Below are 15,377 nucleotides of genomic sequence, written 5' to 3' on the forward strand. Positions count from 1 at the left end.
AATTTTGACAAAAATTTCTATAAAAATAATTTTTTTACAAACTTTCTATAGAAATAAAATGGTGACAAAATTTTCTTGGAATTAAAATTTTGAAAAAACTTTCTATAGAAATAAAATTTTGACAACATTTTCTATAAAAATAAAATTTTGACAAAATTTTGTATACTGATAAAATTTTGACAAAATTTTCTATAGTAATAAAATTTTGAAAAATTTTCTATAGTAATAAATTTTTGACAAAATTTTCTATAAAAATAAAATTTTGATAAAATTTTCTATAGTAATAAATTTTTGACAAAATTTTCTATAAAAATAAAATTTTGACAAATTTTTTTATAGAAATAAAATTTTGACAAAATTTGCTATAGAAATAAAATTTTGACAAAATTTGCTTTAGAAATAAACTTTTGACAAAATTTTCTATAGAAATAAAATTTTGACAAAATTTTCTATAGAAATAAAATTTTCTATAGAAATGAAATTTTGACAAAATTTTCTATAGAAATTAAATTTTGACAAAATTTTCTATAGAAATAAAATTTTGACAAAATTTTCTATAGAAATAAAATTTTCTATAGAAATGAAATTTTGACAAAATTTTCTATAGAAATAAAATTTTGAAATTTTTTTCTATAGAAATAAAATTTTGACAAAATTTTCTATAGATATAAAAATTTGACAATTTTTTATAGAAAAAAATGTTGACCAAATCTTTCTATAAAATGTTGACTAAAGTGAACACTCAAAACAAAATGAGTGTTGATTATCTTTTTTTGTTGCGGAAATACGACCTGTTTTGGTTTATCGAGTTTACAAAAATGTCTTGGTGTTTCAGGTATACCGGTATGAAGTAAGCGTCAAGATACAACTGTCTCGATAGGGAACCTTTGTTGTGAACGCACCCTTATTTTTTTTTGTTTGTTTGCTATGACATACAACATCATATTTTGTCATCGTGTTAAAAAGCAAAACTATCAACCAATTACCAGAATAAATTCAGGCAGTTCACTAAATCCAAAAGTGAACCACACTTGAACCTTCCGAAAAAAGGTTTGTGATAGCCGGTCTTTGCCGAAATAAATTTGTACAAATATGATTATTTGCAAAAATGGAGTAATAATATCCATGAGTTGCCTTTTATGCTTTCAATACTAACAGTAAACTTTCCGCAAAATCGCACACAAAAAATTGCTATTAAAATTTTTTAGCAAAGCCTACTCAACCTAAAATATGACTTTGCACGTGTAGTTTAACAAGTGCTGACTCAGCACTTTTACACGTCATTACCCAACAGAGATAAAAACAGATATTTAATATATTTTTTTTTTGTTAAACTATGTATTTTTGATTTCTCTTCCGATATCCATCTTAATCCATTTTTTTATAAAAGATTGACTTAGCACCTTTACACATTAAGCTAACGATATACTTAATGTATTGTTTTTAATGTGTTACTATCAACTATGGTAAGTTGGTAGAATTCTATCAAAAAATGGTAGATTTTTTCTGTTTGGTAGATTGGTAGAAATCTTGATGTTTTTGTATACAAAAATGTATAGATTTTGCAAAATAATCCTCGCAAAATTTTCTAACAATACAATTTTGACTAAAATTTTCTATAAAAAACAATTTTTGACAATATGTTCTATAGAAATAAAATTTTGGTAAAGTTTACTATAGATATAAAATTTGGACAAAATGTTCTATAGAAACAATATTTTGATCAAAATTTTCTTAGAAATGGAATTAAAAGTTTGACAAAACTTTGCATAGAAGTAAAATTTTGACTAAATTTTCTATAGAAATAACATTTTGACAACATTTTCTATAGAAATAAAATTTTGACAAAATTTTCTACAGAAAGAAAATTTTGACCAATTTTTTTTTTATAGAAATAAAATTTTGACAAAATTTTCTATAGAAATAAAATTTTGACCAAAATTTTTTATAGAAATAAAATCTTGACAAAATGTTGTATACTGATAAAATTTTGACAAAATTGTTTATAGTAATAAAATTTTGACAACATTTTCTATAGTAATAAAATTTTGACAACATTTTCTATAGTAATAAAATTTTGACAACATTTTCTATAGTAATAAATTTTTGACAAAATTTCCTATAGAAATAAAATTTTGACCAAAATTTTCTATAAAAATATTTTTTTTACCAATATTTTCTTGGAATTAAAATTTGGCAAAATTTTCTTGGAATTAAAATGATGATAAAACTTTCTATAGAACTAAAATTTTGGCAAAATTTTTTAGAGATATAACATTTTGATCAACATTTTTATAGAAAAAAAATCAATAAAAATAAAATGTTGACCAAAATTACAAGTTTGGCAAAATTTTCTATAGAAATAAAATTTTGACAAAATTTTTTAGAGAAATAAAATTTTGTGTCTTTGGCTTGGAATCAATACCAAAAGGTTAAAAGCTTTGTTTAGTACAAGTGAACACTCAAAACAAAATGAGTGTTGATTATCTATTTTTGTTGCGGAAATAAGACCTGTTTTGGTTTATCGAGTTTAAAAAAAGTCGGTGTTTCAGGTATACCGGTATGAAGTAAGCGTCAAGATACAAATGCATTGATAGGGAACCTTTGTTAGGAACACGACCTTATTTTTTTTGTTTGTTTGCTATGACATCTGTGAAAAATATTTAGTATACATCAATTCATTGAACAGACATCATATTTTTTTCATCGTTTTAAAAATGTCGAATTTTGTACCAGAAAGTGATTTGCGGAAAGCATTAATTTTTTGTTTTCATTTGAAGAAAAGAGCTGCAGAGTCGCATCGAATGCTTATCGAGGCATGCTCATGCTCTATCGGAAGCAATATCCAACAGATGGTTTCAACGGTTCAGAAATAAGGATTTTGATGTGAGAAATGAAGAACGTGGAAGACCAACAAAAAAGTTTGAAGAGGCCGAATTGGATGGAGATGAAACTTTGAGTCAAAAGCAAATGGCAGGAATGTTGCACAACAAACAATATGGGAAAGATCCAAAAGTGTGGAAAGTGGGTGACACATGAAGAAAACGCTCATTTCATACCGGTATGGTCGTTTTTGACCATCAAAAGACGATTTTTAAAAAATTAACAAGTATATACGGCCGTAAGTTCGGCCAGGCCGAATCTTATGTACCCTCCACCATGGATTGCGTAGAAACTTCTACGGAATGGAATTACTTGGGTTGTGTTATCTTAAAACTTCTTACTTAACAACGTTTTCTAAATTGTGAGTTAGTCCATACGTGATATATATTAGACAAAAAAGGTATGTATAAGTAACTACAAATAATTACGAATCGATATGGACTTTTGCACGGTACGTAGACGATATACTAACACCATGTACCAAATTTCAGCCGTATCGGATGAAATTTACTTCTCTTAGAGGCCGCGCAAGCCAAATCGGGGGATCGGTTTATATGGGGGCTATACGAAAAAGTGGGCCGATATGGCCCATTTGCAATACCATCCGACCTAACTTCGTTCGGAAGTTAGCGTGATTTCAACAGACGGACGGACGGACATGCTCAGATCGACTCAGAATTTCACCACGACCCAGAATATATATACTTTAATGGGTCTTAGAGCAATATTTCGATGTGTTACAAACGGAATGACAAATTTAATATACCCCCCATCCTATGGTGGAGGGTATAAAAAATCGATTTGTGGATTTTTGGCATTACAAAAATATGACTTTGATTGTTTTGGAAAATAATCCTTTGGGATCCACTGCTTTAAATGCTGAATATCAACTTACCGAATAACATGAATAAAACGGAATAGGCTTTATTCACAAAACCTTCTGCATCACGGTAACGTAAACATTTCACCTTCTCCGGATTACTTTCATCAATGTAGGCACCAAAACCAAAAAAGGGTAGGAAAGTGATTACCACAGCTATACAAATCAGGGATTTAATGGTTTTGCGCACCAATTCATAGGTAATATGCTATTAGGAAAAATAAAAATAAATGGTATTATACAATAGAACCGTTTTCTGTCTACATCTTCAAATAATCTCAAATTGACCCCAAACGGAAGGACCCTTCATCTACTTACCTTGTGATAAATAAATGGTCTAGCCAAAGCCATCCATCGTTCAATGGCCATGACGGCAGCTATACAACCAGAACTCAAGCCAAAAAATCTCCATATTACTTTGCCCACACAATCCCATTTGATGTAGTCCTCGAAAACATCAGCAGGCAGATAGAGCTTCAACATTAATGTGGTCAGCATTCCTAGTAAGCCAATGAAATTATTTGTCGATAAGCACCTGTATTGGATGAAATATGAGAAAATACAAACCAGTTAATATACAACAACTTGTGATAGGAATGACTTTTGATCTACGACCTTTTATCATCAAATTTCAATATATTCTTTGGAGGATGATCCACATAAAGCTAAGGCATCCAATTTGTATTGGATTTCCTATAAATCATCATGAATGTTCAATGGTGTAAGCCTACACATTTTTCTTATCTCCCAGAAGAGGATTTTAAAAAGATGATGGAAGACTTTAGCAATAGAATTTATGTAATCCTATGAAATATTATAAATTGCCAACAAATCATATGCAATGTAAAGAACACAATACAAACAAAAAGATTTTGCTTATATCGGAAGATTTTGAATTTTACACTCATAGAAAAATCTGCTACACTCATAGAAAAATAATAATAGCAAACGCTGACTGTTGTTTTTTTTTTAGCAGACAAAAAACTGATGTTTTAGAAGCAGTCATGTTTGTCCAGGACCTTAAAATCGTACGTATCCAAGTCGCATATATTAGTTTAGCATCTATTTTACACTGAAAAAAATATTGTCGTGAGATTTCATGTCCTTAAAATACGAAAGCAAATTTTGCTTAGCATAGAAGACACATTTCTCTACAATAAAGTTTTTTCCTTATCCAAAAGTCGATAAACTTTTCAATGAAATCGTATTGTCCTTATAATTAAGTGATTTTACTTACAAATGGGTATCATAACATGAAAGAAACATTTTTTTGGGGTAAGGTCAACTTGACTTTAATAATTCAGAAAAATTCTTTAAAATTAATGAAATTGTCTTTAAATTTGTTGTCTTTTTGCATCTTGACTACAAAGCAAACAATCGTTCAAAAATAGGACATGTTTTTCAACACTTTCTTTTAAAGACGTTTTTTACTTGAAACATTGCATAATTTCTACTGGAAGTCGAGTCTGAATTTGGAAAATAACATTGTCTTTAACTCGTTTTTAAAGGACTTTGATAGCATATGAAGAAAAAAAAAGCTGAAAAAACGAAAAATTAAAATTTGCTTCCTAGAAGCTAGTACACAAAACCCAAATTTAAAAGAGAATTAAATTAAAATTAAAAGTATCCTTACTTGTATTCTCCGCTTCTTTGGTTCGGAATCAAAGCCAAACTTTTTAAAGTAAAAACAAAATCTTTGGAACCGCGCATTCTTTTTTTTTCAGTGTAGTGAATGCAGCAGCGATGTTTGTCAAAAGCTATTGTGCCACTAAATGCCATACTTTTTGAGATTTTTGCGATTTCTGTGCTTTTTAGTTAATTTTTGTTTGTGCAATAGTTTTTGTAAATTTTGCTGACACTTAATTTTTGCCATTGGCAACGGAGCCGACGCAAATATGCGTATTAGTGCTTGACCGAAGCGGGGTTTTTTGGCCGAAGCCAATTTGCAACAAATTTTTTCTCTAGAAATAAAATTTTGACAACATTTTCTATAGGAATAAAAATTTGACAAAATTTTCTATAGGAATGAAATTTTGACATTGTTTTTAGGAACAAAATTTTGACAAAATTTATTTCTAGAGAAATAACATTTTGTCAACATTTTATTCCTATAGAAAATTTTCTCAAAATTTTATACCTATAGAAAATTTTCTCAAAATTTTATTCCTATAGAAAATTTTCTCAAAATTTTATACCTATAGAAAATTTCTTAAAATTTTATACCTATAGAAAATTTTCTCAAAATTTTATACCTAAAAAAAATATTCTCAAAATTTTATACCTAAAGAAAATTTTCTCAAAATTTTATACCTATAGAAAATTTTCTCAAAATTTTATACCTATAGAAAATTTTCTCAAAATTTTATACCTATAGAGAATTTTCTCAAAATTTTATACCTATAGAAAATTTTTTCAAAATTTTATACCTATAGAAATTTTTCTCAAAATGTTATTTCTAACAGGTTGGCTGATAAGTCCCCGGTCTAACAAAGAAAAACACATTTTTTGTCAAAATTCGTTTTTAGTATTCAACATAGTTCCCTTCAAGAGCGATACAACGATTATAACGACCAATTCCAATTTTTTGATACCATTTTGGTAGTACTCCTTCGGTTTTGCCTCAAAATAGGCCTCAGTTTCGGTGATCACCTCTTCATTGCAGCCAAATTGCGAGCATCCTTTTGAGGTCTGAGAACAAGAAAAAGTCGCTGGGGGGCCAGATCTGGAGAATACGGTGGGTGGGGAAGCAATTCGAAGCCCAATTCATGAATTTTTGCCATCGTTCTCAATGACTTGTGGCACGGTGCGTTGTCTTGGTGGAACAACACTTTTTATACCCTTCACCACTACTGTGGTACAGGGTATAATAAGTTTGTGCATTTGTATGTAACGCCAAGAAATATTGGTCATAGACCAATCTTTTAGTATACCGATCGGCTTAGAATTAAATTCTGAGTCGATTTAGCGATGTCCGTCTGTCTGTCCATCCGTCTGTCTGTATATGTAATTTTGTGCACAAAGTACAGCTCGCAATTTAAGTCCGATCGTCCTCAAATTTGGCATAGGGCCGTTTCTTGGGACAGAGACAATCGCTATTGGTTTTGGAAAAAATCGGTTCAGATTTAGATATAGCTCCCATATTTTATATGTTTTTTTGATTTCGACAAAAATTGTCAAAATACCAACATTTTCCTTGTTAAATCGTCACTGCTTAGTGGAAAAGTTGTAAAAATGACTCTAATTTTCCTAAACTTCTAATACATATATATCGAGCGATAAATCATAAATAAACTTTTGCGAAGTTTCCTTAAAATTGCTTCAGATTTAAATGTTTCCCATATTTTTATACCCTTCACCACTACTGTGGTACAGGGTATAATAAGTTTGTGCATTTGTATGTAACGCCAAGAAATAGTGGTCATAGACCCATCTTTTAGTATACCGATCGGCTTAGAATTAAATTCTGAGTCGATCTAGCGATGTCCGTTTGTCTGTCTGTCTGTCCGTCCGTCCGTCTGTCTGTATATGTAATTTTGTGCACAAAGTACACAATTTAAGTCCGATCGTCCTTAAATTTGGCATAGGGCCGTTTCTTGGGACATAGACAATCGCTATTGGTTTTGGAAAAAATCGGTTCAGATTTAGATATAGCTGCCATATATATTTATCCCCGATTTGGTCATAGTTAGCGTGTTTATCAACCGATTTTCTTGAAATACCGTACATCCGAATATTTTATGAATCTCGAAAATCTTGCAAAATATCAGCCAAATCGGTTCAGATTTAGATATAGCTCCCATGTATATCTTTCGTCCGATTTAGACTCATGTGACAACAGAGGCCAAAGTTTACTACCGATCTTTGTGAAATTTTGCACAGAGGGTAGAATTGACATTCTACCAATGCTTGGTAAATTTTATTGAAATCGGTTCAAATTTAGATATAGCTCCCATATATATCTTTCGTCCGATTTGAACTTATATGGCCTCAAAATCCAGGGTTTTGTCGTGATTTGCTTCAAATTTAGCACAAGGAGTACATTTAGTAGTATAGGTAATTGTGGCAAATTTGGTTGAAATCGGTTCAGATTTTGATATGGCTCCCATATATATCTCCCGTCCGATTTGCACTCATATGACCAGGGGCCCAAAGTTATACTCCCATTTACGTGAAATTTCGCATAGATAGCAGAATTATTATTCTAAATATACATGTCAAATTTAGTCAAAATCGGTTCAGATTATATATAGCTCCCATATATACGTACACCAGAGTTGGGGAAATATGGTAGACTGTTACACATTTTAGATGGAAGTGAAGTAGTTGAGATGGTAACACGAATTTTGGTCTCCATAGGGGTGAAGGGTATAATATAGTCGGCCACGCCCGACTTTAGACTTTACTTACTTGTTTCTTCTTCATATGGGGCCGTTTTGCCGCGATTTCGACCTTCAAACACTCCAATAACGCCATATAATAGTCATTGTTGGTGGTTTTTCCCTTCTCAAGATAATCGATAAAAATAATTTCCACGCTTCGGAGACGGTTCACCGTTCGCTGTCCACTCAGCCGACTGTCGATTGGACTCAGGAGTGTAGTGATGGTGCCATGTTTCATCCATTGTCACATATCGACGGAAAAACTCGGGTGTATTACGAGTTAACAGCTGCAAACACCGCTCAGAATCATCAACACGTTGTTGTTTTTGGTCACCCATTTTGCACAGTTTCCGCATATCCAAATATTGATGAATGATATGACCAACACGTTCCTTTGATATCTTTAACCCTCTAATGCCCAAGCCCGCCTTTAGGCGGTCATGATTTAATAAGGAAGCTTTTGGTAAAACACACCTTAAGACAACAAAAATGAGCAAAATAAAAAGAAAACTTATTTGAAACTATTCAAGAGGCTTTGCAGCATATGCTGAATTTTACCGTATAAATTTTTCTTACTTAGTTCTCTTGCTTTTGTGTCGTTAACATTGAAAATTGAATCAGCTGGCAAAAAAATTGGGGCATTAGAGGGTTAAGGCCTCTGCTATCTCGATCAACTTCATTTTACGGTCATTCAAAATCATTTTGTGGATTTTTTGATGTTTCCTTCGGTAACCACCACTTTCGGGCGTCCAATGCGTTCACCGTCCCCCGTGCTCATTTCACCACACTTGAATTTTGCATACCAATCAATTATTGTTGATTTCCCTGGGGCAGAGTCCGGAAACTCATTATCAAGCCAAGTTTTTGCTTCCACCGTATTTTTTCCCTTCAGAAAACAGTATTTTATCAAAAAACGAAATTGCTTTTTTTTCCATTTTTTTCACAATAACAAAAGTTGCTTCACAAAAGACGCTCTACCTCACAAACTAATTGACTTACAGACGTCAAATTTTGACACGAATCATTTGAATCATTTGGTTGGTACTATATAAAAATAATATGCATTTAATACTAGTGACGTCATCTATGTGTCAGACCGGGGACTTATCAGCCAACCTGTTACCAACATTTGTTGGAACATTACTTCTCAGCCAATTCGCCACCTCTCTTATTGCTAGTATTTCTGCCTGAAAAACACTACAGTGTAAAAATGATATGCATTTAATACTACACACAAAAAAATTTTTTTCTGATTCAATCACGAAATAAATTGATCCAATTAATTTTTAATTGAAATGTCTTGAATCACAAAAATGATAGTATCAATTAGAAAATTAATTGAAGGTCAATTAAAAAGTTAATTGATCCAATTAAAAAATTAATTGATACTATTATTTTTGTGATTGAATTTTGTTTCAATTAAAAAATTTGTTGAATCAATTAAATTTTTAATTGAATATGTTTTAAAACTCAATTAAAATTTGAATTGTAAAAATTTTCGTGAAATTTTTTTGTGTGTAGCGACGACATCTATGTGTCAGACCGGGGACTTATCAGCCAACCTGTTATTTGGTAGTTTTTTTTTTCAAAATTTTCCTCAAATTTTGGTAGATTATTTTTGGAAGGAGAAATAAAATTCTACCTTGACATCGACAAATGTCACCACAACCCTAGTCGTTAGTTGAATTTTGTACGCAATACAGGTGTATCACTCAATATTGATGATGGTCAGTATTGCTAGGTATTATCAATTATTCTTATCTCCCGGGGGGTTTTATTTTTATCAAAGATTTTCCTTAGAATCAATTCATTTGTTTTGTTTTTATCATTCGTCAGAAATGCATATATATTATGGGTGTTAAATACAGGATAGTTAAACACACAAAAATATAATTGATAGTTAAAATAAAAAATATATGTATTTTTTATTGTAGAAGTTTATTAACATTTTTTTCCTACAAATATTTTTTTTTTGATGGCTTAAATGCGTCTCTAAATCTTTATTTCATTATTTCTTTGGGAGGTTTTGCAAACCTAAATACTCAAAGAATTTTAATTGAAAAAAAAATACCTCTGACAAATGTGATTTGTTCGATTCAATCGTGCATCGATTATATCTAAGAAAAGTGTCTATAAAGTGACAAATAATTTAATTTATATGCATTGTACTTAACAGCTATCGTTGAAAGTAACTGCAGAAATTTGCAATAAAAAGAATGCCGTAAATGGCAATAACTGATAGTATTCAGTTATTCGCATGATTCCTGTGGCCCATATTTGATATATTCAATATAAAATTATACTTTCTAATCGGAATAAAAAACAAAAATAATAAACATTTTTAAATTGCATAGGATTTGTAGGTAATAAATTTGACACTTGTTGAGAATTAATTTAGTTATGGTAACTCATCACTCAATCGAAAGATTAATAGATTTATTTACAGTATCTTCCTATAGAAATGTGATATGAATAGAAAATTGAGTTTAATTGAAATTTTCGAATACCATTTAAAAACCCTTGATAAATCAAAATAGGTAATGCTATTTTTACCAAACCAACATCTTTGATACATCTTTCTAAACATCAATAGTTTTATCTACACTAAAAAAAAAAAAAAAATATTTGGTATTGATTCCGAGCCAAATACCCATTGTTAACCCACCAATGTCCAATGCCGCCTTTAGGCGTGCTTTTTTAAACGAGGATTCTTTTAGTAAAACACACTTTAAGCCAACAGAAATGGGTAAAATAAAAAGAAAACTTAGTTAAAACTGTTCAAGAGGCTTTGCAGCATATACTGAATTTTAACGTATTATTTTTTCTTGTGTCGTTTTCTTGATTTTGTATCGTTAACATTGGATATTTAATCAGCTGGCGAAAAAATTGGGACATTAGAGGGCCCTGATAAATCGGGCTGCCACCTAACCTAATCTATGTTAACTGAAATTAATTTAGCTCTCGATGTATCAGGCTCACTTAGACTATTCAGTCCATTGTGATACCACATTGGTGAACTTCTCTCTTATCACTGAGTGCTGCCCGATTCCATGTTAAGCTCAATGACAAGGGACCTACTTTTTATAGCCGAGTCCGAACGGCGTTCCACATTGCAGTGAAACCACTTGGAGAAGCTTTGAAACCCTCAGATGTGTCACCAGCATTACTGAGGTGGGATAATCCACCGCTGAAAAACTTTTTGGTGTTCGGTCGAAGCAGGAATCGAACCCACGACCTTGTGTATGCAAGGCGGACATGCTAACCATTGCACCACGGTGGCTCCCATCAGTTAACATACGAGTACGAATAAAATCTTGATTTTTTTCGTGAGCGTGATTTTGCAGAAATTTTATTCACTCACATTCACGAACCGAATTTATTTCTCACGCACGACATATTTTTTTAGTCCCATTCACGCACATTCACGAGAGTTGCTTTGGATTTTGTTCACGACTCACGTGATTAACGCGTGATTCACGCGTGTCACTAGAATTTCGTGTCACGCGCACACCTCTAGTTCAACCAGTACATTTAAAAGATTTTATCTATGAAGACTATATCAGATTCTGGATTTATAAGAAACATTTTTTTTTTTTGAATTTTAGAGGAATCATTAACATCTCTTGTAAGTGTGCAAAAAAATTATAAAATAATGTCTTAATTTGAAATCTTAAATCTGTAGATGTTCATCCGAGAAGTAAAATCTGCAAATTTTACATTGAGTTTTAAGCAATTTTCATTATCAGTGCGCCTTCTATACCCTCAAGAAGTGAAATCGGTCTATATGGAGACCTTACCAAATGGATCGATAAAAACTTAATCCGATACACGTTTTTGTGAGCCTAAAATATCAGAATATTTACAATTTCAGGCAAATCGGATAAAAACTAATTTTTCTAGAAACCCAAGGAGTTAAATCGGGAGATCGTTCTTATGGGGACTATACTAAAACATGGACCGATACTCAGCGTTTTCGGCACACCTCTTTATGGTCCTAAAATACCTCTAGATTTCCAATTTCAGGTAAATTGGATAGAAACTGCGGTTTCTAGAAGCTCAAGAAGTAAAATTGGGAGATCGGTCTGTATGGTGGCTATACCAAAACATGGACCGATACTCACCATTTTTGACACACCTCTATATGGTCTTGAATAGATTTCCAATTTCAGGTAAATTGGATAGAAACTGCGGTTTCTAGAAGCCCAAGAAGTAAAATCGGGAGATCGGTCTATATGGGGGTTATACCAAAACATGGACCGATGGTCTAAGCCCCCCCCCCAGAGGCCTTCCTACGCTTATGTTCATAGCTAAACTAAATAATGATATTGACAATGACATTTGATGCAATTCGCTCATGATGTAAAGATCCCATTTTATGTTGCCTCAAGAGTGATACAGATACCAAGCGCTTAACGTCTTTGATTGGCGAGATTAGTTTGAACTTGAAAATGTATGGGAATATCTATGGGTTGATTAATGGACGGACTTAATGACTTGGAACAATTTTTTTATACCCTCCACCATAGAATGGGTGGAGGGTATAAAATTTTGCTTAGCATAGAAGACGCATTTCTCCGATATAAAGTTTTTTCCTTGTCCAAACGTCGATAATTATACCCTGCGCCACACTGTGGAACAGGGTATTATAAGTTAGCGCATATGTTTGCAACACCCAGAAGGAGACGAGATAGACACATGGTGTCTTTGGCAAAAATGCTCAAGGTGGGCTTTTGAGTCGATATAGCGATGTCCGTCTGTCCGTGAACACATTTTTGTAATCAAAGTCTAGGTCGCAGTTTTAGTCCAATCGACTTCAAATTTGGCACAAGTATGTGTTTTGGCTCAGAATAGATCCCTATTGATTTTGGGAGAAATCGGTTCAGATTTAGATATAGCTCCCATATATATCATTCGCCCGATATGGACTAAAACGGTCCCCGAAGCCAGAGTTTTACCCCAATTTGGTTGAAATTTTGCACTAGGAGTACAATTAGTAGTGTCGTCAAGTGTGCCAAATTTTATTGAAATCGGTTCAGATTTAGATATAGCTCCCATATATATCTATCGCCCAATATGGACTAATACGGTCCCAGAAGTCAGAGTTTTACCCCAATTAGGTTGAAATTTTGCACTAGGAGTACAATTAGTAGTGTAGCTATGCGTGCCAAATTTGGTTGAAATCGGTTCAGATTAAGATATATCTCCCATATATAGCTTTCGCCCGATTTACACTCATATGACCACAGAGGCCAATTTTTAACTCCGATTTAGTTGAAATTTTGCACAGGGAGTAGAATTAGCATTGTTGCTATGCGTGCCAAATTTGGTTGAAATCGGTTCAGATTTGTATATAGCTCCCATATATAGCTTTCGCCCGATTTACACTCATATGACCACTGGGCCAAATTTAACTCCGATTTAGTTGAAATTTTGCACAGGGAGTAGAATTAGCGTTGTAGCTATGCGTGCCAAATTTGGTTGAAATCGGTTCAGATTTAGATATAGCTCCCACATATATGTTTTTCCGATTTCGACAAAAATGGTCAAAATACCAACATTTTCCTTGTAAAATCGCCACTGGTTAGTCGAAAAGTTGTAAAAATGACTCTAATTTTCCTAAACTTCTAATACATATATATCGAGCGATAAATCATAAATAAACTTTTGCGAAGTTTCCTTAAAATTGCTTCAGATTTAAATGTTTCCCATATTTTTTTACTAACATTGTGTTCCACCCTAGTGCATTAGCCGACTTAAATTTTGAGTCTATAGATTTTGTAGAAGTCTATCAAATTCTGTCCAGATCGAGTGATATTTTAATGTATGTATTTGGTATACACCTTTATATATAGACCCCAACACATTTGACGGATGTGATATGGTATCGAAAATTTAGATCTACAAAGTGGTGCAGGGTATAATATAGTCGGCCCTGCCCGATTTAGACTTTCCTTACTTGTCTTTTCAATAAAGTCGTTTTGTTTGATTCGCCTTAAAATTGGGTATCCTGACATGAAAGAAAATATCTTTTAACAAAGGTCAACAAGGCTTTAATACTTCTGATGAACTTCAAAATTAATGAAATCGTGTTTAAATTTGTTGGTTTTTTTCATTTTGGCTGCAAAGCTAAAATGCGTTTAAAAATAGGATACATATGTTTTTTTAACACTTTCTTTTAAGGATTTTTTTTAGTTGAAACATAGCATAACTTTTACTTGTAGTCGAGTATGAATTTGGAAACTTAAGAGCCCAGTTGAACAACTATAATAATAAAAATTAAAACGTACGGTCACAATACTTATTAACTTAAGTTTTCGTTAACACTTTTTTAATGGACATTGATAGCACCTAAAGGAAAAAGCTGAAAAACTTAATAAACTTATATCTCATTCACATAACACTTCCAAAATCCACTTTAACTAGATTTCAACTGTCATTTGCCTTATAAAAAGGGGATTTCAAATCCATTTTTATTCGATTTCGAGCCTAATGTGAATGGACTATTAATTTCAATTTGTGGAATCAAGTACACCGAAAAAAATATTGTCGTGAGGTCAAAGATTTCATGTCTTTAAAATACGAATACAAATTTTGCTTAGCATAGAAGACGCATTTCTCTAAAATAAATTTATTTTCCTTGTACAAAAGTCGATAAAGTTTTCAATGAAGTCGTATTGTTCTTATAATTAAGTGATTTGACTTAAAAATGGGTATCTTAACATGAAAGAAAAAATTTATAGGCTAAGGTCAACTTGACTTAAATAATTCAGAAAAATTCTTTAAATTTAATGAAATTGTCTTTAAATTTGTTGTCTTTTTGCATCTTGACTACAAAGCAAAAAATCGTTCAAATATAGGACATGTTTTTCAAAACTTTATTTTAAAGAAGTTTTTTACTTGAAACATTGCATAATTTCTAATGGAAGTCGAGTCTTGATAAAGTTGCCGTTAACTCGTTTTTAAAGGTCTTTGATAGCATATGAAGAAAAAAAGCTGAGAAAGCGAAAAATTAAAATTTGGTTCCTAGAAGCAAGTAAACCTAAATTTAAAAGAGAATTGTGTCTTAAAAGTATCCTTACTTGTATTCTCCGCTTCTTTGGCTCGGAATCAATACCAAATTTTTTAAAGTAAAGACAAAATCTTTGGAATCGAGTATGCTTTTTTTCAGTGTACGCAAAACTCAAATTTTAAACAGAATTATGTCTTAAATGTGTCATTACATCAATAAAGAGAAT

General features: G+C 31.9%; 1 protein-coding gene across 1 annotated transcript in view; it reads right to left on the reverse strand.

Annotated features, from left to right (window-relative positions):
• Positions 1 to 15,377, reverse strand: part of LOC142234347 (prostacyclin receptor) — a 45,457-nt gene that overhangs the window by 6,898 nt on the left and 23,182 nt on the right. The window contains exons 2-3 of the mRNA XM_075305461.1: positions 4,082 to 4,298; positions 3,779 to 3,971 (exon numbers count right to left, since the gene is read on the reverse strand). Of these exons, the coding sequence (XP_075161576.1) occupies positions 3,779 to 3,971; positions 4,082 to 4,298 (410 nt within the window). The remainder of the gene's footprint in view (positions 1 to 3,778; positions 3,972 to 4,081; positions 4,299 to 15,377) is intronic.

Source organism: Haematobia irritans, chromosome 4 (assembly GCF_050003625.1).
Source record: "Haematobia irritans isolate KBUSLIRL chromosome 4, ASM5000362v1, whole genome shotgun sequence".
Taxonomy (NCBI): domain Eukaryota; kingdom Metazoa; phylum Arthropoda; class Insecta; order Diptera; family Muscidae; genus Haematobia; species Haematobia irritans.